This window comes from Colius striatus, chromosome 1 (genome assembly GCF_028858725.1).
Source record: "Colius striatus isolate bColStr4 chromosome 1, bColStr4.1.hap1, whole genome shotgun sequence".
Classification (NCBI taxonomy): Eukaryota; Metazoa; Chordata; class Aves; order Coliiformes; family Coliidae; genus Colius; species Colius striatus.
This window is the reverse complement of record NC_084759.1, coordinates 194,962,979-194,987,336: the sequence shown is the minus strand read 5'-3', so window position 1 is coordinate 194,987,336 and position 24,358 is coordinate 194,962,979. Positions and strand designations below refer to the sequence as shown.

The 24,358-nt window shown below is 35.7% G+C and overlaps 1 protein-coding gene across 4 annotated transcripts in view; it reads left to right on the top strand.

The window, feature by feature from the left end:
• Positions 1-24,358, top strand: part of MAGI2 (membrane associated guanylate kinase, WW and PDZ domain containing 2) — a 734,934-nt gene that overhangs the window by 412,216 nt on the left and 298,360 nt on the right. For all 4 annotated transcript variants that reach the window (XM_062019654.1, XM_062019637.1, XM_062019629.1 and 1 more), the window contains exon 3: positions 22,363-22,482. In XM_062019654.1, the coding sequence (XP_061875638.1) occupies positions 22,363-22,482 (120 nt within the window). The remainder of the gene's footprint in view (positions 1-22,362; positions 22,483-24,358) is intronic.

The window sequence follows — 24,358 nt, the reverse complement described above, 5'->3', positions numbered from 1 at the left end:
TTCAGTTTTGATAATGATGAGCTCTAGACATAATAGTCTGTGTGGTTTGTGGCAAGATTTATAAAAATATATACACGTGTGGAGCAGATAGTTTTGGAAATACTGTCCTAATAAGTAATTTACAAAAGTCTATGAAATAACATTGAAAAATTATTTTTCTGTAGGCTGTATTTAAAATGCCCATAAACTGAACACTTAAATGAAATGCAGAAATCGGTAAAACCTGTTTAAAATGCTATAATACTTTTGTGTAGAACTGTTTTCAGTACTGTTTTGTCTAATAGCATTTGTTGTTTTTTTAAAAAATAAAAGTATTTGTCAACTGATAGTTTGTAATTTTCCTTTGTCTGCCTCACAGCTGGTATACTACAATATTGTTTGCTTCCAAAAACATAAAATTCAGTAATAAAAATGTCCTACCGTTTGCTTTAGAAAGAGCATCAATTATGTACAAAACTTGAATTGCTGTTACATTTTTTGCCAAAGGTAAATTATGTATTAAATTAAAAATAAATGCATGCACAAGCTGTGCACATTTGTGTTGTCAGGAATATCATGATAGAAAGCTGTGTACATTTGTGTTGCTGAGCTCTATGATGTCAAGAATATCATGATAGAAATTGTGAATTAGAACCAAGTTACCTATGATGCAATCAGTAATGGCAACTTTTATTTTAATTTACTTTGCTGAGTGTTGGGAACCCTGTCTTGATCCTGAACTGTTGAAATGACAGGAACTTCATCATTTACTTCAGTCTGTGTGAGATAAAGGAGAAAGAAAAGCATGAAGAAGTAGCGAATAAATTAGAAAACAATTAGATAAAAGAAAATAAATTTCAAAAGCGGGAACTAACAAGGATGATTATAGATCTAGCTGTGTTCATTGGAAGAAAATACAGAGGAGAAGCGTGAAAATTATCAACTAATGTATAAAAAAGACTGTAAAGAGAAGAGTGACCAATTAATTTTCTCAATTACTAAACGCACAATGAGAAGTAATGGGCCTAATCTTTTTTATACAAACTTAAGCTTAATCAGTAGAAATAAAATATATATTGTACAATTACACAATGAAGTATTCTGCCAATGGAAATTGCAGGATTACTGATATGTAAAGTATTTAGTGCTGACATATGTAAAAGAAGCTTCAGTGTGACCAGATATAGCCACCTTTGAAACTCGCAAGTGTAGGAACACAAATTTAGCCACGGATAACAGCTGTAAATGAGACTCAAAAACTAGAAATGGATTTTGACCTTTATATATTATCATTTAGAAGCTGTTGCAGCTCTTCTTCTTACAAAGCAATAGGGTCCCGTAAACCATATGCTATCTTCCATGCCTGACTATGGATTTGATTTCCTGTTTCTCCAAGAAATAAAAACCTGATGTCTAGTAGATATGATGAGACCAATGTATGAAAGCATGAGGTAACTATTCAATACTTGTAGAAAAATGTCTGACTGTTGGTTTCTGGTGAGGAATGACATTATCATAATTTTATATTTTGTTTAGCAAATATATTAAATAGATTTGTACATTCCTTAGGGTCAAAAGTAAGTGAATGGAAATGAGCATGCGCATTTTGTAGTAAGGACTGCACTCACAATAGATATAAAACAAAAGTTGTTGGTAAGCTTCCTTGCACACTGTTTCTTGGGATGCTTTATATATTAAAATAATAAAACTGTAAGAGTTTTCTTCCTTACACTGTGCTCAAGACCTCAATCCTTAGAAATGTGACTTATTCATGTCTATAAATTGAAGTATACCAAAAGTCATATTTTTAGCTCCTCTAGCTGGCCACAGACATGGAATCTGAAATTAGTCCTCCTTCCTAAGTAGGTGGAATTATTTTCAGAAATTATTTTCAGAGCAGTTGAAGTCTTTAAAGTCTCAGAGGAAATATTGCTACATGGCCAATGCCAAGTCCTTAAATGGAATTGCCTTCAGGTGGATTCACGTATGTTCCAATTGATTCCATATTTAAAATCCAGCCTGATGAAAGCAGACAACCTTGTACACAGTCGAAAAAGTACAGGAAAGGACAGCAGGATGTATGTTTTGGACCAAATCAAGAATAAAGGACAGTATTATACGTTGTAGGTATATTTTCATGACACATATATTTCTGTGTGTTTACACATGTACGTATCTATATTGCAGACAAATCTGTCTTGTAAATCTCAGTAACAATAGGTAATATGTGAAAATAACTATTTCATCAGACCTTGTGGTGTACATTCAGATTATAATGAAAGAGAAATCTGTATCCATATTTGCAAAGGATGATAAGAGTAGCAACGTTCTTCCACACTTCAACTTTACATTATCCGTGCTGAGATATCTTGGAGATGATATGTGTAGTTCAAATGTGGGAATTTGCTAAGAATGACTTAAATTTTCTTCTGATTCTGCAAAAGTCTACACAAGAACAGAGTTCACTTTCTCTTTCCTGGTGAAAGTGATCTGAACAAAACTGTGTCAGCCCCAACTTATTTGCAGAGTTAGACAGCAGATGAATGGTGCTTGATTGATCTATCACATGAGCAGACTCACTATAGCACTTAAAAAGATTCATTTGTTAAATGTGAATGAATGAAAAATGTTTCTGGGGTTGAAATGATGTTTTCAGTGTCTTATACTGAAACACAGGCTCCTATACTCACTACATCTTGTCCATTATTTCTCTAGCACTAAAGGATAATTAAGACATCTAGAATGGACTGCTTTTTTCTACTACTAATTTTTATCTTGAATACTTTTTCCATCTGTCCTAGTGTTTTCATTCTCTGGAAATAAATACTGTGTTACTAATTTTACCACTGTTACTGAAACAGGTGAACAAAACTGGAAATGACAGAACAGAGCAGAATAGACTTTCAGAGGATTTTTCAGAGATGAGAATGGTTATATCCTAAAACTCAACTGAAAAGAGAAATCTGAGTTTTCTGCATTGAGAATATGGGGCAAGTTTTATTATATTTGCCCTATATTTATATATTTGGTCTCTAAATCAGTGACTGTTATTGACTAGTAGCATGTAAGAATTTCATTTCAAAAGAAGAGTTTAAAATACAAAAATCAGAATTTCTGAGAAATTTTGTTTCAGACTTCTTATCCCGTTCCTCAAACACAGCTGAAATCTGCAGTGGTGGCTCTAGGTGGCACATTCTAACTATTTTATGAATGCAAATGGCTTGAGAGGATGTTACCTACAACTCAGTATTTCAGGATAATGAGTGAGAGACATTTAACATTGGATATACGAGCATGAGTTCATTTTAGTATCTGTTGGATGGACACAGAACTTCACTTTTGGAGGGACAGACCAATAATGAGAAGAGATTGAATGCTCTTCATATGTGAAGAGATAGGAAGAAGAACAGTATATCACAAGGAAGGAGAGCGTTAATCAGTTGTACCTCTAAACACGTAAAGGAAATTTTTGTACTTCAGGCATAAGGTGATATTTTCTTTTTCACATTTCAAATCTAAAAAAATTTCTTATTCTTTACCTAACTTCCTCAGAGGAGTAGAGTTTAAATGATAACAAAATTGCAATAATAACTCCATTCTTACATTAAATAATGCATTACTGAGAACACAGCTATATTAATTGTATTGTCCGTTTATGCAAACTATCATCTACACTGCGACTTCTGTTGTCAACTTTATGCCATTTTCTGCTTTCTGTCATTTTTGCAGATGTTTTGCTTGTAGTTTTATGCCATTGTGGGTTTTTTTCTGATGACTTTTTACTTAACTGCAAATGTTAGAAATAATGCTTATATGAAATAGTTAGGAATCTTAATCTAAGCTTTGGTGAAACATTCACCTATCTTAAGATTAATTACATTTTTTCCTGCTGTTTATGTTTGTGTGATGAAACAATGTGAAGTAAAATAATTCTAAAGCGTCTTGGGGAATGCACCCGAAAACTGCAGTAAGTGGAAAGAAGGATGAAATTACAAGGAGAGTCTCCTTTTTCCAAGTAGGACCTAGTTTTCAGGCAGGGAGAAATAGTACTTTTGCTCGTAGCCAATGTGTAGAAATTGTTCACTAAATAATTACGAAGTGATAGTAAGTTTTACAGGATCAGACACATTGTATTTATTTTACCTAAATACAAGATGTCAGCAAAAACATTATCTCTTCCAAAAATAAAATAGACATGTATAAGCATTTCATAAAAAAAACCAAGGCTGTACACTTGGAAAGTATCTCCTTATATACTGGATACATCTTTACGCCAAAACTGCTGCTTTTCAGAAATTTGTTACAACTAACACAATAATGAGTCGCTCATTCAAAACCTTTTTAACAGGAATGTGGAATTCTCAGTAATGATCTTTTACAAACCTTCTTAAGTTCATCATCAAAGCATCTTGTTAAATAAGCTGCAGGATCAAGAACTCCATGGAGAGTGAAAAGTTAATTTCAAACCTGTTAATTAAAGTAAGAAAGTGTGTTGCTACCAGGAAAATATCTGTCTCCTTCACGTCTGTACCATCATGGCTTTATGACATGAAGCTTAAAGAAAATGGAGAAATTACATATCCCCTCTAGGATCTTTTCGTGCTAATATGTTGCAGAGCAATATGAGGTAGATGTGAATCCAGTCATTAGTTTTCTTTGACAGAATAAAATAATTTTACACTGAAAAAGAAGTAATATTATTCCACTAAATCTGTTTATCTTAGTTCTGTATTCCCTGATCAACAAAACTGAATCGTTATGTCACAGCCCAAGGAAGATGGCTTTGCAAGTTGAGATGGTAGGTTCATCTGTGTCCTGTTCTTAATTATGAGTATAATGTAACGTGACCCTGCCTTGGAAAACATGGAACTATACAATTGTGTACAACCTGTTCTGTTGGTAATATCTCTTTTGTTAAAACCAATTAACAAGAATGAGTTCCTGCAGGGCTCCTGTGGGGCTTTAGAGAAGTGGAGTGCTAAAGATCTTAGGTTTCTTTATTCATTAAACATTACTATGGTTACTTTTATGTAACGTTTCACTTTTTATTACAGCATTATATCTGTCAGCAGAAGGCAAATAGACATTGTTTTTCATAAAGTAACAATTCTTTAAAATACAATAAATTCAATTTCCTATTTTTCATTCCCAGTGATTGGCTTACTGTAGCCACATTATAGTATATTCCTTGGCTCAATTATTAAATCAGATAACAAATTTTTAACTGTCTTCCTGTTTTCTATTCGGCTAGAGAGAAGAAAGCAGAAGTGAAAATGAGGATTCAGGGTGTACTTAAATGCACACGGTGTAGTGAGTTTTGGGAATTCAAACTTTGTAAAGTGGTATCACCTTGCTGGCCGTTTGTAATTGACTAGCAGCAACCACTTCTTGTATTGATAAACTTATTTATCACAGAATCAACAAATAATTAGTCTGGAAAGAACATCTAGAGATCATTTAGTCCCAACACTCCACTTGCAGTAGGAACAACTTCAAAGTTACATCCATCTTGTGTGGTAGTCATGTTGTTCAAGACTTCGTCAAGGTGACTTAGAGCATCTACGAGGATGTACAGTCTCTGTGGGCAACCTTCTAGTGTTTGATTACTCCTAATGTCTTTTTTTTCCCCTACTTCTTAATATCTTTGTTGATAATGTTTACTCTGTTTCTTTCTGTGTATTTGGCATGATTAAGGAAGAGCTTAGATTGAGGAGATTACTTCCCCTATTGTTCTTGGATGTCTCTGGCAAAACCATTTTATTGGCAGATCCAGTTTCAGTTGGAAGTAGTGGACCTTTTTTATTTTCTGTTAGATGAAGAAAAAGACTAACTGGAGAGTGACAGCAGTATGCTTGCATAAAATATTTGAGATTTGTCATCAATACTTGAGCAGCACTGAGAAGATTTTAATCTCTGTGACTTGAAATCCCTGAACTATAACTATGAAAGATGTCATACATCTTCCGTAGACTATAATTTATCCCTAGATGGATGGAGGTAAGCTATTCATATGATTTGAAGCTGCTGCTTCTTTGTCAGTCTGATTCATTTACCTGCCTTTGCTGAGAGGCAGCTTGAGGGAAGAGTAGGGTTACTCTACCCAAAAATGAATGTGCTAATACTTCTGTAGCTAAATACATCAGTAACTACGTGCTGAACTCATAGTCAGAAGTTCTACAGCCAGAGGGGATCATTATGTTCACCTTGTCTGACCTCCTGCGTTACATAAAGGACAGAGTTCCTCAACTATTTTTAAAAACTAAGACAAATTCCTACAGAAAATAAGCAACAAATCCAACCTTAAAGATACAGACAAACTACTGTGTGGTAATAATACAAATAGTTAATTAGTCTCTGTATTAAAAACATGCACTTTTTTCTAGTCTCAGTGCATAGATACTCAGCTTCTAGCTACTAGATAGATCATGGTACTAGACATTTTATGAGGCATGTAATTATTCATTAAACAAAATGTTTGCTTTAAAAATAGTTTATAATGGGATATATCAGTCACTTTTCCATAATGTGAAATTTAAAATATTAATTAAATCTTTTCACTATGAGATTTTAAAAAATACGTGCCCTGGACCTGCATTTGGTTTCAGACATACTCATCTTTATTCTTCTGTCTCTAATCTTCCTGTTATCTGTTTATACCCTACTTGTAGCTGAGTCAACATATTATGAGCTCGTTTATTTTACACATTTAAATATGTTCCTATAATAGCATAAAATCTCTAGAGACTCTGGGATCATTTGGATCATTTGGAATGTGTATATGATTCTTGTACATTTTCTGATATATGACTCTATGCACAAGTTTTTCCTGTACCTGTGTTGTCATTACCATCATGAAGAGAGTTATTACTGAATAAGTAAGATTGACGTATGTTTCAGCCTTTGTGACATTATGACTTTCAACATTTTCAAGAAAGAGCAACAGTAAGAGAACATTTATAGCATGTTCATTTTTTTGTTAGAAGGCCATTGTATTTCTTGTTGAGATGGCTACCGTACAAAACCAATTCCTCTTGCAATACTAATTGCTGTTTTTTCCTTATATTTTCTCAATGTAGTCTGCTGATTCTGCCAAACATTTGGACTTGTCTACATTTTAGAGAGAGGGTACATTTGTGGATCTCATATTGTTCACAGATATTTTTTTAAGAAGACAATTGCCCCTCTTGGGTAGAAAAAAAACTCTACCCAAGAATTGATGAAGGTTTAATAGATGATATAGTGGTGCTTTGTGGTATTAGTGAAATAATTCACCTGCAGTGAATTCCTTGACTTTGTTGGATTGTAAGATGGTACAGTAGCAGTAAGATAGAGCACATTATTTATTGTATAATTTTAGACTGAAATTAATATTAAAGTATGAGAAAATTGTACTGTGTGATTTATGAGCTTGATTTCAATTACTTGAAAGTTTTTCAAGTCATAAGTCAAGTTCTTGGCTGGTATAAATCAATAAAATTACTTTTATTTATGCTAGTTGCAGACATGATTATGTATTTTTAGTTTCTTCATAACTGTATTCTTCCCTAAAGCTATTTCAGAAGAAAAGCCCCACAGTCACACTTCAGAATGTCAGGAACTGCAGAACTGATTCTCGTGGGAGACTTGCATTTAACTTGATCATTTTTTACTTGTAGCTGATCAAAAATACCACAGGCTATAGCGTGCCTTTACCTTTTTATGTAGTGACAGTTTGGGACTCCCTTGAAAAGATAAGAGATGAGTGCATATTTATTTTAAAGTTTGCATAAATCACAGGAAAAAAGAAAATGATACAGAATTTAAATTGTTAATAGATCATTTCAGAAACTACTTACTGCCTCTAGTGATGAATAGGTCATTTCCAAAGTCTTCATAAGGTTATAAGATTTATTCAAAATGTTGTTGACTAGTAAAACTTGGAAACAATCTTTTTCATTCCAGTGCTTCCTGGTATTAATATGCTTTATTGCATACATGTTTTGAATAATATCTCAACAAGTTGAACTGTTTTATTAGAGGTACTGGAATGCAAGATTTCTAATATATTGGTGGTGAATTAATTTTCTTTACTCACAAAAAGAACAACTGTGAGTTAAATAATAAATAGACTAATTAGTACTCATAATTCTTACATCATTAAATCTTCCTAAAGCGTCATTAAAATTCAATGTTTGTTACACAGAATGATGTGCAAGCAATACCTACTGTAAAAAAATTCAGTGGACCTGTAAGAGGTGGGTTTAGGCAAGAATTACAGCACTACTTCATTTGTAATTATTGTCTTTATTAGAGGTAATTTGGCCAACGAGTGCAATTTAGATAAAATCATGCATATACTACTTTAATAAAAATGTGGTAGTTGCCCTTCATGCTTTAAGCAAACTCAATGTATTGAAAGCTCTACCTGTTCTTAATGCTTTCGTATTGTGCAGTTCAGCCAACACATATCTTTGTTGTTGCTGCCATTGTTTTATTCTGCTTTCCATAAACTATGTGCTATAGCTAAAACAAACAAACAAAAAGTCTCGTTTCTTGTCATCTCTCATCCTCAAGGTTGATTGATTCAGCAGCTAGTGTTCTTGACTAGGTTTTCAAGCCCTAAAAAAGTATTATTAGATTTATTATGTTTTTATTCAGGGAGCTTTTTATACTGGAATCCAAATTAATTCTTTGTTCTTCTAAACAAACAAAATGAAGAAAATTTTTTTAAAGCAAGAAACATTGGTAGTGAATCAATGAACTTACTATTAAACTATGCAGATTAGATGTTGAAGTCACAGTTTGATGTAAGATCTAGTTACTTAGTCAGAGAAGATGTGCTGTCTTTGTCAAACAGTTGACAAAGATGCTCCACCGGTGGTACACATGGTTGTCCATGAGTTGATGATTTTATCTGGAGGATTTCTGGAGTTCTACACCTCTTTGTGGCAAACTAGTTCTATAAAATAGGGGTCTGAAAATCAATCTGGGAACTTGGCAGAGAAGGTGCATGATTTTAGTGTTACTTCATGTGAGCTGGTTGAACAGCTGTATTAAAGAAGTCCTACTGTGTGGCAACCATGCAGCTTGTTGGTAACTGAGGAGGAGAAATCACTTCCCGAGGTGCAGATGACTCCTGCCTTCTGCTGAGCAGGATGCCCTGAGATTTGATTCTTGCAGCACTGATGTGTTGCTGTTCCAGTAAGGACTGCAGCAATGCCTTGTCCTTCCAGAACTCATTGTTCTCCTCTGGAGAAATAATTGGAACAGCAATATTAGCTGAGTTTTGGCAAGTCTGCATACAGCAGTACATCCTGACTGCTATTGAGTAAGCACAGCAGTGTTCATGTTTAAACAGCTTAGTGACAAATGTCGTGTGCCATAAAAACACAGGGAAGGAGCCTGAGCCAAAATAAACTGCTTGTCTTCCTCTTCACCTTCAGAGCAGTACCAGTGGTAGCAAGTCAACCCTGCAGTGTAAGTGTTGGGATACTACTTTTCCCTAGGAAGGATCAAACACTGAAATGTTGATACAAAGGAGCCAATTCTCCTCTACACATTCTTCATTATGAAAACATTTATTTTCCATTCTGCTGTATTTCCATCATTGTTTTTTTGTGGATGCAAATGATTCTACTACATTGCTGTATATCTTTGGGCTTTAAAGTGATCTGATACATATTTCATTTCTTTGAGTTCTCTGAAGTATATATTTTTACTGGTACTAGTAAAAAATAAACCAAAATGAAATCCTGTAAGTTCTTTCTGTGTGAAGGAACAGCATTCCTTGGGGTTTGATGAAGATGTATCTTTAAGGTATACTGTCTTTCATTAATAACACTGAAATGATGCTTATGCTTGTCATTGTTTTGGCCCAGCCAGGAACAAAGAATCACAAGCAGCTGCTTGCTCACTCCTTCAGCTCCCAACACGACAGGGAAGAGAAAAGTAACTGCTATTTAGATTGCAGGAGTAGAAAAGAGAGGCTAATTATTATTTCACTTGTTGACTTTAAGGAAGTCACTTCCAAGTTATCAGTTATCATATTATGAATTGCAAAATATTGTCTCTAATGTCTCCTGTGTTACTAGAGCTACAAATTTTTAAATAGTTATTAATTATGTCCATAAAAATAAATGTAGCATCATTAGATATGTTTCAGTTTTATAGAAGTGCTTTTAATTTGCTCTGTTATCATCAGTAGGAACAGATGTCAGTTCTTGTTGTCCGTTTGGAGCTAAAATAAATGGAATTTATTCATTTCTAGTGACTACTGAATTGAATGTTGCAAGGTTGATTTTTACAACTCATTGTATCAGAAAAGGAAACCTCACTGTATGTGACAAATAGCAATTTTAAGTAGCCAACCAGGGTAACATTTGCCACTTAACAACAACTTTTCTTTCAGCACTCTTGAATACAATAATAATATCAAGGTCATTCTCAGGACTGAAATTTTTCAGGTTGTTCCAAGCCCTTTTTTATTCAGACATAACCTTTCAAACAACAGTGATATTCCTCTGGAAAAAGGAAATTGTCCATTAGTTGGAGCATGTAGTCCTCATGAAATGACCTTCATCAGTTCTGTAGTTACACCTCAGAAATATTTCTTGTAGGAGGTAAGAATAGCAGTGGTCTTCCCCACATTCAGAATTACGTGACATTTATTTCCTTACCTTCCCTGTATTTGACTCCTTTGAAGTTAAATCTAATCTAAGCTTGTTTTTCTTTCTATCTTCAAAAGAAGACTGAACAAGACTGTTTAAATTTCTTTCAAAAATTTGAAGATAGTCACAGTATCTAAATCTGCAGCATGCACCGTTAAGTTTGTGAGTATGCTATAAATTAATGACTCCTGTATAAATAATTTATTTAACTTGTTACTGAGGCATGGTTTTCTTTATTAATGTGAGTTAAGCTGAAAGTATGGGTTTTTTACTGAAAACAGATGGGAATAAATCTGTTTCGAATAGCTGGGGCTGTTTTATCAGAAGTCATGTTTTTAGGAAAAAGTAATTCAATATAAAAACTAAGATGATCTCGAATACATTTCTTTTCAGAATAACAGGATACAAGTGTTCCACGATGCATTCATTTATCTGAAAGAAGAATACATTTTCTCTCTCACTGTTTTAAACTGGCCTTTTTAGAACCGTGTGTTTCCATGGAATTTACTGAGTAAGTTTAGAGTTTAGTCAAAATTTTATTCCCTATGAGAAAAAGTGGATGAAGAGCAATAGCTTTTACCAAGGACAAGCGTTTGCTGTTCATAGTGGAAAGTGAGAGGAAGAAAGGAAACAAGATGGTTTTGCTTTCTCTGGAATCAGATAAGAAGTTATGTACTTGCTATGCCATAGTGCCTGAGAGGTACAGCATTTGATAGCCTGTAGCCTTCACATGAGAAATGTGCTTCTGAACAGACAGAGCAGTGTGGCCATGGGTAGCAGTCCCACAACATGACTTCTCCTTCTGCTCAAAGCCTTCTTGCAGCATGTGGTGGCATCCCACAATGACAAATCCTGTCTAGCACCAACGGGATCCCTACTGAGGAAATACAGTACTCTGTGTCTCAGTTCAGCGCTTACTAGGCTGTCTGGATAGCAGTTGGCCACCTGGATTTCAGCTATGAATCAGCTTAGGGTGCTGCACACAGTATTACACGATCACTCATTCAATTCTTTGAACTCTCTTCACTAAAAAGGATCACAACAGAACAGATGTTTTTTTCATATACATGTATTAACTAGGTTCCCCGTTATAAGTATAAATTCCCTTTTTTTTTTATGTCTTCTACCCTAATCAGTAAATAACCCTTAAAATCCTCATAATGTTTCATATTCTTTGTTCATTAATTAACTGTTCTGTATTATAGACATAAACTTTCAAAACACCTGAAATGAGTTTGGTTAGGAATAAATCTGTGGATGGTTTCTATGGTAGCCATTCCACAGTCCCTCTTTTAATGCTTCTCAAAGCAAGACTGTAGATTTAGAAAATCCATTTATAAATATTTTCAGAGATTTAGTAGCGTCAGCTAACAACTTCACAAATCCTTTTAAAATATACTATTAAGTAGACATTATACAGAGTGGCTGGCTTCCTATGTTTGAGTAAAATATGTGGAATGGTTAAGAATATTGGTATTTTTTCAGTTTTGAAGTTATCATTGCAGACATTGTAGAATCTTTCAAGGTACACTATGGTCTGTGTATGAATTAAACAAGCTCTTCAGTTCTCTGTAACAATACCTACAAGCTTCCTAACCGAAGGCATCCACAGCAGTTTATAAATAATGTTAATAAAATCAACTAATATAAAAGATTCTGTGATTCTATGCAAAGAGGATTCTGTTGTCGACAGCGCAAGTGTTGTCACTTATTCCAGATGTGGTGTGTTTCCATGATTCCTGAAAGTATATTTGAACATTGTGCAGTATAAATAGAAGGTTTTACATCACAGTTGAACAAATTATCCCAAATCTCATTTCTGTTGATGGTCCAGTCAGCTGAACTGTCTGGAATAACTGGATCACTAAAACTGGGAAATCAATCAGCTGTAATACCTGACTGTTCAGCAGAGCTACACATGTCAACAGACTACTATGCAAGTAGTTCTGTAATTACATCATCTGTCCTCTTGAAGAGCTGCAATAAATCAGACATTTCACAGAAAAAGTTTTGTTCTCCCAAAGGCCTTAAGAAACCATCTTCTAATCAAGATTCTCTAGTAGTAGAAAGTATTTTACACGAAATTAGGTGTACCTTTATTTTATCAGTAACATCAAAAGTCTCTCTCTAGATCTCATTAGCAGAAGACTTTTGTAAATCTGAAGGAATGTATGGAAACATAAAAACTCATGCGTACACGATTCTGTCACTACGATATCCTAATGCATGTCTGGATTCTTCACGTAGTTCTATTGTACACATATATTCACTATCATGTAAAAAACTTGTTTGTAGTTGGAATAAAGGTTTACAGGAGTAAACCTTTTTTGTGCAAAGGGAATCAAAGTCTGAATTTCCAAAATGGATAAAGATTTGTAGTCATGTTTTAGTTTATTTCTTTACCATAAAAAGTGCAAATCCATGAAAGAGCAACTCTGAGTGTCTAAAGCATGTACAAAAAACAAGCTTGGACTTTACTAATTATTATCTCTACAAGTTCCTAATTAACCAAAATAAAACACCCATCTTCCTGTCACCAAAACCTACCATCCATTTGGCATCAGATTTTCAAATTTCCATTCTGAAATGTTTATTTAGAGCATCTGGAAAGCTGATACAGTGGTTTCATTTCATAATAAGCGTGAAAAATTTTGGGATATATTGCAGGAGTGTTTGCTAAGATATTAACATGTTTCATGAGGCAAATGCCAGTGTTTTCTAGAGCTTCATGGCTGGCAGTAATTCTTGTCTTAAAAAAAAAATAAAAACAACCAACAAAACTTGGGAGGCAATAATGTGGAATCCAGAATGATCATAGAATCATAAAATCATAGAATGGTAGAGGTTGGAACGGACCTTTAGGGATCATCTAGTCCAATCCCCTGCTAAAACAGGTCCACCTGGATCAGGTCACAGGAACGTGTCCAGGTGAGTTTTGAAGACCTCCAGAGAAGGAGACTTCACATCCTCCCTGGGCAGCCTGTGCCAGGGCTACATCACCCTTACAGTAAAATAGTTTTTCCTTATGTCTAAATAGAACTTTTTGTGTTCCAGCTTCTTTCCATTAACCCTTGTCCTGTCAGTAGATGCAACAAGATTCTTAACTAGTTTTTATATATTTGCACTTTTTGAGTGCTCAAAATCAGTTTCCTTCAGGCACTTGGCCACCCTTTAAGGTCTACACTTCCAAATGCCAGAATAGCCATAATTCCTAACTTGGTGTTTTCCAGGAATCACGTAGAATATCTCTTAAGTGTCTATGGTATCTGCATTAGCAGATTGTTTTGGGTTGGTTTTTTTTTTCCTTTTTGTTTTTAGGAGTATCTTCTGCAATATTCAATTCTTATTTGACACAAAGTAGTCACACTTCCTTGCTTTTAGCTTTTATCTCTGAAATTGTTAACATCTTAAAATATTGTCTTGCCAAAGGTTATGAAGAAACATTTTTTTATTTGCTCAAATGCTGTGCTGGCAATGAAACTTGTGTAGCTGGGCTTAATGCTGGGTCAGAGTTGTTCTTAAAAGTACTCTGCAGATGTAATGAGGAGTTCACCATCAGCAGGAAACAAACCGCATTCATGCTGTGATCCTCCCATTGCTGTGTAAGGCAATGAGTCATGTACTTTTGTGGAGGGAATACCCAGTGCATCAGTGCCTGTCACAGGATAACAGCACCAAAGTGCAATGATCAGTCCTCACATGGTGTAATAGGTAGCTCTGGATATGTCACAGTTTATTTAAACAAAAGTCATCATGTGTCTGTCTCAGCCTACAACTCTTGTGCTGCATTTCTTCTCTGGGTGTCTTGCTGCTTCCAATGACCCTCTCATAATTAACTGAATAAATAACCTTCCTACCAGCAGTCCTCAGTTAGAACTACTGTCATTCCCATCTGCCAATTTTACTTTGCTGTTCAGCTCCAATATGACTTAATTTTTAAAGTGCATAAATTATCTTTCGGTTGTTTTTATGCACATTGTGCAGTGTCTGTCACATAGCAAAAAATCAAAAGAACAAACAGAGAGCCCAGGCTGTGTTTAATCAGAAGCTACTGAATGCATATTGAATTTAAAAAAAAATAAAATGAAAATATACATGTATTTGGAGTGTAATAAGCCTGCTAACAACCATGCAGGATCTTATCTAGCTTACTTAATGCATATGTCTCAAGTTTAGAAAAAGTGAAAACCTAAGGATCCATAGGCTTGAATGCATATTCTTTCCACAAAGGACATGGTTATTTGTGCATTGTAGTTATCAAATCCAGGAAGTCACTGCCTCTGTCTTACACTATAAAATATAAAATGTATTGTCCTAAGAATTAAGTGGCATTATAGAATGTAGGCACTACAACTTTCAGTGGACACTGGATTGAGCCATCTAGTTAATTGATTATTTCTGTTAACATCAGTGGATACTGATAATGAACAGGGATCGAAAACCTTCCTTTCAATTCACATGAATTAAACACTCAGAAATGAAACTATTCTGTGATGAAGTATGGCTAAGTGTTTTTCACTCTCTACTCAAGCTGGAGATAGTAAAAATTTACTCTTTCTTTCAAATAATGTCTGACTTTTTTTTCTGTGCACATGTAACATCCTAAACACTGTTGCAGTCTCACAACTCAGCAACTGCTAAATGTCTGGCTTTGCCTTGCTGTAGAGCATTTAGCACCTTTGCTAGTGGTGTTTGAGTTGATTAACCTGGAGATCTTCAGGATCACGTTGGCCAACAACCCGCTTATCAATCAGCTTGAAGCTATTACTTCTGAAAAATATTTTCAAAAATCTGAAATTCCTTCCTTTGCCTCTGCCATTTTTTTTGTAGGGATGTGAGAAAAACACTTTTCATGACCCTTGGCAAGAAGAGGCTTATGCCATTGTGTTTTGTTTTGTTGTTATGAGAAGTATCACAACCACTCAAATCTTCCTGCATTGTAGTACATCTAAAATCACTTTGCTTGAAAATTATGTTTATTATTCCCTTCATCTGGGAATTCAGTAGATTGAGATGAATGTGGTGTTTCTCTGCTTAATGCAGTTAGTAATTTGACAAGATAGGTATAATTTCCCATACATTTCAGTTCCTCACAGTAATAGTGTCCCAGAGTAATTTGGCAAACAAACAAAAGAGCTAATTAAACATTGTTAAATTTTTGTAAGGCAAAGTCTATACAAGGTCATTCCAAGGGCTCAGCTGAAGTTTATTAAAGATTAACAGTCTGTTTCTGCAGGAGGGATCCCTCCAGCTACTCTAATGTATGACAGCCTGGCATACTGCTTTCCACAACAAGCTGTTATGCAAAGCAGAATTACAGAACAAATTTGCAGTGGAATGTCTAATAAGAAGGCTTTATATATTAAAGGGTTTCTTTTCTTGCTGTTTTGTTATATTTGGAACAATGAAGCTCAGTAAGGCCCTATTTGCTGCCATATATTTTGAAAACTAATCTAGGAGTAGGTTATGCAAAAAGGACTAGGTTATTACTGTACCTTTCATTTACATTATAAATCCTTGAGGCAAAGACATACCTTTGCTTTTGTATTTACCTCATGCAATAGGGACCAATCTTAGAATGCAAATCAGCTAAATAATTGTGAAGGTATTTGGATAGCAAAGAGGTGTGCCGTGTTTGCCCTTAACTTGCAGCTAAAAACCATAATAATGTAAATATTTATAACATGCCTATAAGCTTGGAGCACTGAAATCTGTGCACAAAGTCTATGAGTAGATATTGGACCATACAGGGACTAATGTATGTCCTTCTGCTCTCCTGACCATCATATAGACTGTACAGGAACACTATTAGTACAATATTATTCTTGTAATGCTGCCAAAAACTGTAACGTGTGGATATTTACCATACAAATATGAAATATTCTTGAGACTTTAGTAAAGCCTTTGACACCATTTCCCATAGCATCCACTTGGAGAAACTGACTGCCCATGGCTTGGATGAATGTACACTTTGCTGGGTAAAAAACTGACTGGATGGCCAGGCCCAGAGAGTGGTGGTGAATGGAATTAAGCTCAGTAAGTGGACAGTCAACAGTGGTATTTCCCAGGGGTCAGTGTTGAGACTTGTTCTGTTTAATATCTTCATCAGTGATCAGGATGAGGGTATCAAGTGCATCCTCACTAAGCTTGAAGATGACACCAAGTTGGGTGAGAGCGTTGATCTGCTTGAGAGTGGGAAGGCTCTACAGAGGAACCTGGACAAGCTGAATCAATGGCCAAGGCCAATTGTATGAGGTTCAGCAAGGCCACGTGTTGGGTGCTGCAGCTGGGTCACCACAACCCCATGTTGGCTTGGAGCAGAGTGGATGTAAAGTTGCCCAGAGGAAAAGGACCTGGGGATATTAATCGACAGCAACTGAATGTGATCCAGCAATGTGCTCAGGTGGCCAAGAAGACCAACAGCATTCTGGCTTGTATCAGAAATAGTGTGGTCACCAGGACCAGGGAAGTGACTGTACCCATGTACTTGGCACTGGTGAGGCCACACCTCGAGTGCTACGTTCAGTTCTAGGCCCTACACTACAAGAAGGACATTCAGGTGCTGGAGTGTGTCCAGACAAGGACAGTGAAGCTGGTGAAGGATCTGGAGCACAAGTCTGATGAGAAGTGTCTGAGGGAACTGGAGTTGTTTAGTCTGAAGAATCACAGGCTCTTAAGGGTTGGAAGGGACCTTGCAAAATCATCTAGTCCAACCCTCCGTGCCAGAGCAGGAGGGATCTAGAGATCACACAGGAACTCACTCGTGCAGGTGGGTTTTGACTGTCTCTAGAGAAGGAGACTTCACAGCCCCAAAGAGGACGGTGAGTGAGGGGATAGTCTGGAGAAGAGGAGGTCTTATCATTCTCTAAAACTACCTTAAAGGAAGTTGTAGTGAGGTGAGTCTTAGTCTCTTCTCCTATGTTAAAAGTAACAGGACAAGAGCAAATAGTCTCAAGTTTTGCCAGGGAATGTTTAGATTGGATATTAGGAAAAATTTCTTTATTGAAAGAGTTGTCAAGCATTGGGCTGCCCAAGGAAGTGGTACAGTCACCATCACTGCAAGTATTCAAAAACAATATAGTGGTTTAGTGGTGGATATGACAATGCTAGGCTTTAATGATCTTAAAGGTCTTTTCCAGACTAAATGTTCTGTGATTTTGTGAAAATGCATCTATAGTGCTCAGAACAGATCATCTTTTTGAGTTTTTTCTGTCACAGTTCTGGGATTTTTAGCTAACATTCACATTCTTGTAAGGAGACTTGAATATATTTTCCCCTTTTCTTGTCATGCGTAACTACATGCAATAAAAGAAATAATGATAATGCACCTTTCCTGGTTTTGAAAGTAGCAGAGCTGGATAGAGATTACTTTTTTACTAATAATGAGTATCTGAACTCAACACAACCTTTGTTGACCCTTATTCCAATCTGCAGTAGTAGTCAACATTAAACTTGAATGTTAAATGTTGTTTATTGTTCCCCAAGCTCATATAAGCAGTATTTAAGAAATAGGTTATTGCTATTAACACATTCCTTTTCTTATTCATTGTAAAGATTTCTTAGGTGTCTAAATTTCTACCCTCAGGCACCTTATACTCAGTTAAAAGAAAAATGTTCTTTCAAAGGCTCTTCATGTAAACGGCACCTAACTTCTCTCCAAAAATATGTCACCACCATATAACATAAGATTGAGCATGTAAAGCTTGCAGTGAAATGTGGTGAATTGCCGTGTTTCTCCTGTAGAAGAGAGGAAGAAATAAGATGTAAAGGCAAAGGGTCTTTTAAAAATAAATAATAAGACATCTGCCATGTAGTATAAATATCTCTAAACTGTATCGTCTATCCATCTTGAAGTTATAAATCCAGACAAAGTAGTTGCTCACTGAATTACCTTAATGTTGTTTTTGAGAGTAAATTGATGAATCATGCCTGTGAAATCAAAGGTCAGTACCAATCCATATTTTTGTAGACCAAGTTCCTTTAATTTGTAGGGTAACTACACATTGTGTGACAGCACTCACTCGTATGGACTGGTCACAGTTACTTGCAAGCTTCTCCTTTTGTGGCTTCTGTTCAGCGGTAACAATAGATTGCATTTGTCATAAATATGCATAGTGTAAATATCCCTTGCTGATTTTGATCCTGCAAGATCTAAAAGTATCGTGTTCTTTCATTATGGAATTCAAAGATTATTTTTTCATATGTTACTATGGTAACAAAATGGTAACTGGGTTCCTATTTTCATTTTACATTAATAAAAGGCTCAATATTATAAGCAGTAGCAAGTGTGTCCTATTAAGCCTTTATGTTGTATAACAAGAGGTGTTGTGTTTTGGTAAAAATACAAGGCTTGGAATTAGTCCTTTGTTTTACATCTTGAATCACCGTAGCGTTTAGGCCTCCTTATCTGTCAATATGAATGTAGTTCAAGACAAAGTCTCTTAAGAACAGTAACTCTACATTAGTATAAAAGCAAGGAAAAAGAAAAAATCTGCTATGGTCTAAAAGGTTCTATATATAGACCTCAACGTTCAGACCTTGATGGGCAATAACTATCGATTCTGCTATTAGCTAGAGAATTGTTTTAACCATTTGCAAGATCTCACATTCTCTGGGCTGAGGGAATGAGAACAGATGCAAGAGGGAAATGGGACTCAGATTTCATCAAGAGCAATAAAGTTCTGGTGTGGATATAAACTGCTGTACCAGGGGTCAGGGTCACCCTGAACACATAAAAGTGGTGATCACGGTTTTTTCTTTTCCCTGTTTCTTGAAGGAAGTAGTTGACATCATATAGGAGTACAACCATCAGTATGCAACACAATGCAGAGCTCTCGGAGCAGAGTCTTAATGATTATAAGAAAAGTGAGTGGAACCCTCTCTGTTACCATCTGAGTGACAGTGTTATCTCCTGTCACTGTTCTGGAGTTCTGGATTTTTTGGTTGTGATGAGGATATAGAATTAGACTATAATTGGACCATGCATTTAATTTTAAATAAGGGATGCAAATTAGATTATTAAATTCATAGTGCAGAGCACATACATTATCATATACATACCATATCCAAAAGAATGTGACTAAATTATGTACGGTCAGAAAGACCAAGTCTTTAGCTTTCAGTTTGAGAGGGATTCAGAATGTGTAATTTTACCCATTACAGTTTTCTAGGCAACTTGACCAACAGCCTTGACCAAAGTAGAGAAGTATAAGGATAACCGAGTCTGTTGTTGAACCTTCCATGAGGCTTTGCAGTTGTCCCTGCTGAATTTTACTGATGAATGTCTATACATTTAAACATACAGCACTGTATTAACAGTGTCATAGATTCATTGAAAATCTAGAGTGAGAGGGAGCTCAATAGGTCATCTGGTACAACCTTCCCCTCAAACCAGGACTTACCTCCCCATTTTATGTAACTAGTATTTTTGTTTGGTAAACTTCTGGTAATCCTAGTCTGGTTGCGTAAAAAAATAAGGAACGGTAAGGTAGAGGTACTCATCTAATATGCCAGCTTCTTCCCTGTGCCATGTCTAGGAATAACATAGCCTTGATTTGCCAAAGCATATTATGAGGAAGATACAGTTCCTGTCAATAGACTCTGGAAGTGAAAAATTCCTCAGGAGACAGCATGCAGATCAAACATCTGATGCCTCTGCTGTTGACAGAACTCCCAGGAGCTTGGGGGCTTGCCAGAATCCCTGTGCTTCTCTACAGTTTTCGTAAAGGCTTGGAGATCTTTGAGGATGCTGTAGCATCCCCAGGGGTCAGGTATTCCATGGGGAGTAAATTCAATACGTTTGTGGACAATCCAAGTGTCTGAGTGCTTTAACCATTTCATCCTTGAAATACAATGATAATCCTAACAAATCAGCAAATATGAAATTCCCAGAAATGAACATTGAAATAAGATGAATTTTAGTTTTAAATGTTGAGAAGAAAAGGGAACTGGAATCAGACAAATGAGGGAAAGTGTCTTAGAGATTAATCAAAATGTATTCCTGGTGTTAACTGCTGAAATATTAACTTCTTGGACTCATTAAATCCTTGCCATAGACATTCAGGCTGCCTGTGGGAAGAGAAAGGTGTCTATGACAAGCAGTCCGGATAACCTAACTATGTCTCTCTGTCTCCACCGTCATAAAGGAGTTTGGACAACTCTGAATGCTATCCAAGGCTCTGGCAAAATTGAGTACTGGACAGTAGGAATCACTGAGAGCAAGGGAGTCTTGTCATTGATACTGAGAGAACCTCGTACTTACAATGTGCTTTTTGTTGCACAGAAGTCTCCATTAGATCTAGCTAGAGGGGAAGATTGAGAATGAGATGAAGACAGCTATATTTTGGGCAGCACAAAGGACAATTTGGAGCAATGCAAGAGATATTTTGTCCTTTGCATATCTGCTAGCTTCACATGGATATCTGAAGCACCCCACAGAGACCTATGTATGGCCAACTGAACTGAGCTCTTTGCAGACAGGCAGCTGAACAGCTCTGTTGATTCCAGAGTTGATGACATCTCTATTGACTAGAGCCATTCATGAACATGGCAGAAATATAGACAGTTACACTTCGTTTTCTTAGTCTCACAATGATTCTCAGACTGAATGATTCAAGAGATTTAAATGCAAATGTCTGAACAGAAGATATTGAAAAGTAGATGAGATTTTATGTTAGCTGACCTGAAGAGATGTCTGAATCACTACTGCATTATATGAGGTGTTTAAGGTGATGGATTAATAACTGAAGAAGAGAAAGCATCTTTTTGCAGAATATCATGATGTTAAACTTCTGTCCATAAAGTGAAAGATCTGGTTTCTAGTCACTTCCCAGTGTCAACAGTCTTGAAATAAAACCCTGCATATGTGATGTAATCCCCACAGTACTGACAAAATGTTGATTGATTAAGATGTTTTAAACATTCTGAGACTGAGACAAACCTAAAACTCTCCCATTTCCAAATGGAATTCTGAGACTTATTTAGTGGTTTCAGTCAAAGTAGGGATAGCCTGACCACAATAAACTGAACCATTAGGAAGTAAGGTCAAATTCAGATGCTTCCCTGCTAATATGTCAACTTCTGCTTGTTAAGCTGAGTCACTTTTCAGCATGTATGAAAAATTATCTGTCAGTGTTGATGGAGTTCTGTCATCCAGAGATGACAGTAGAGGCAATAACTACATATAAGCACCTTTGGAGTTTGATGGCATGGTTAGCAGGTGATTTGAATCAGTCACTCAAGCCTAACCATTTAGCAAGTCCACTTCTGTCACTGAAACAAGCATTTGAACATAAGCCTTACAGATTTGCTTATGGGTTTATTATTTTGTATACTAAATACATATTTAAAAGATCATGAAGCAGATTAATGGTAGATGAGACTTAGTTTAAGTCCTAGAAAACACATGTCAAAGGTTTGTGTTACCTCCGAATGCCTGGTGTCACTGAGGGTTTTTCTAGTAACATACAAAGAAGAGAAATATGATACATTTTCATTAGTGAGACTAAATAATATACATTCAGTGAGCATCTGGCATAATCTTAAACATGTATCTTGTTTACCTCTGATAGCTTCAACAACTATAGCTGTATGGTTTTGAAAGACATCCTCACAAGGAGGATATGCCATTCAATGTGCTGTATAAGGGGTTTACATGGTAGATTTTTGAAAACTTCCAAAAACATCATTCTACATTTAGGTCATGTGCTTGACAGTGTGTCTTTTGTCTTATTAACAGGCACCACAAGGCCACATAAGGAGGGAGAAGTCCCTGGTGTGGACTATATTTTCATCACTGTTGAAGATTTTATGGAATTGGAGAAAAGTGGTGCTCTCTTAGAAAGTGGAACATATGAAGGTAAGCATGCTTTTGCTGCTAAATCTGTCTCATATTTCCATTATACTCTTTCCTAATTTTATGGAATTGCACTGGGACATCCCATTACAAATGTGTCATTGCTACTCTTATCAGAAATTTGCAAAGAGCCATATGGCAATTATGAAAATATTCTCACATGTAAAAGCTAAATGCAGATGGGTTTATTGTAATTTTAGTATACTATACTGGTTAAGAGAAACAGGATAATTCAATGCACTTACAGGAAAGAAACACTAGTTCTTTATGCCAAATACTTGAAGAGCTTTCCACGAGATTTCAACAAACAGCTGCTTTTCTAACTTAGGACAAACAAACTCTACAACAGCAATCAAGAAAATGCAAGGCTGACACATTTCTTTTGCATGTATGGACTTGGAAATACTGTATGAGGTTGAAACCTCACTATTTAAGTAAAATAGAAAGGATTTGCCATGTCATATCATACAAGCTTTGTAAAGCTATCGAAAAGAACTCATTAATTTTGTAATATGACAGAGGGATAAGAACTGTCCTAATGACTGTATTAGAAAATGTCTGTATGTGGGGCAAAGCGCCAGCAGCTTATTGCAGAGCAGTGCTTCCCAGGAGAAGTGGTGATTCATCTGTTTTTAAACCTTTTTCAAAGCTATCCTAAAAGTGAAACTACTAGAAATGAAAGGGCAGTTATATAGCAGGTCATTTTCATAAAACAAGAATAATACTTTACTATTTTAAAACAGATGCTTCTTAGAAATAAACTAGTATTTAAGATAACTGAGTAATGGGTAGATCTTTTTACTGTAACCTTAAAAATGGTAGGGAACACTTTTTATATGAAAGAAAAGATCCATATATATTAGAATATCCGGATAAGTAAAACTATTTACAAGAAGCAGCCCCATATTTTTACCTTTTAGCAGAAGAAACAATGAAGACCTTTTTGTTCTGACTTTATTTCTGTCAAGGAAAGCATCTGAAGATAAATAAGAAGCTATTCACCCCAAAGAAAATCATTAGCTGTGTTATAAATAGCAGAAAGAAGGTAATTTTTTCTCACCTAATCAGCACAAAGTACCCATTTGAAAGTAAATAAATTGTCATAAATAACTATATCAGTATAGAACTTGTAATAAGAATTTCCTTTCAATCAGGTCAAACAAAGGAAAATCTATTGTCTTTTCCTTTTCTGCTTTTTTGACCACTCTCTGACACAGTGGTAGAAGTTACCTAGATATTAATACAACACCACAATTTTATATTTATCATTTGCATTAAATAATGAGCCTTTCTTGAAGTATCTTTTTGTTATCTTAGGTATTTGAAAATAAAATTGAAGAAGCTTAAGTATAGCACAATTCTGTCATTGCTTTACCATGTAATTTCATTAGTTTGTAGCAAGTTTGTGGTAGTTGAACTGCTAGGTTGAATTAATTCACAGTGCTCCTCTGTCCCTCAAGGGATACTGAGAGGTGTCTTAATACCAGCTGCCAGAGCTGAGTGGACAGTAAGGTGAAATATTTGTTGGGGAAGTCTGCATATCTCCTTACACCAGCTGAGGACCTAGCTGAAGAGAGGTATAAAGTTGTGACTGTGCTATGTCTGTCACATCATTGCTGATCACAGATGACAAGTTAAGTGAAGTCAAGGAGTCAGAAAAGAAAACCATAACAAAGGAAACTCAATACACCAATTTCTGCATAAATCCTCTCTATGATTCCCAGGTTTCCCAATCACCAGTTGTGCATTCCGACTGATAGATATAACCTATGTATCTATGACAAATGATAGGTAACACATTGGAAAACATACCTAGTTTACAGACAGTGTTTCTTCTGTTTCTGTGCAAAGCTTTTTGGACATGACTTTATAAAGTTAC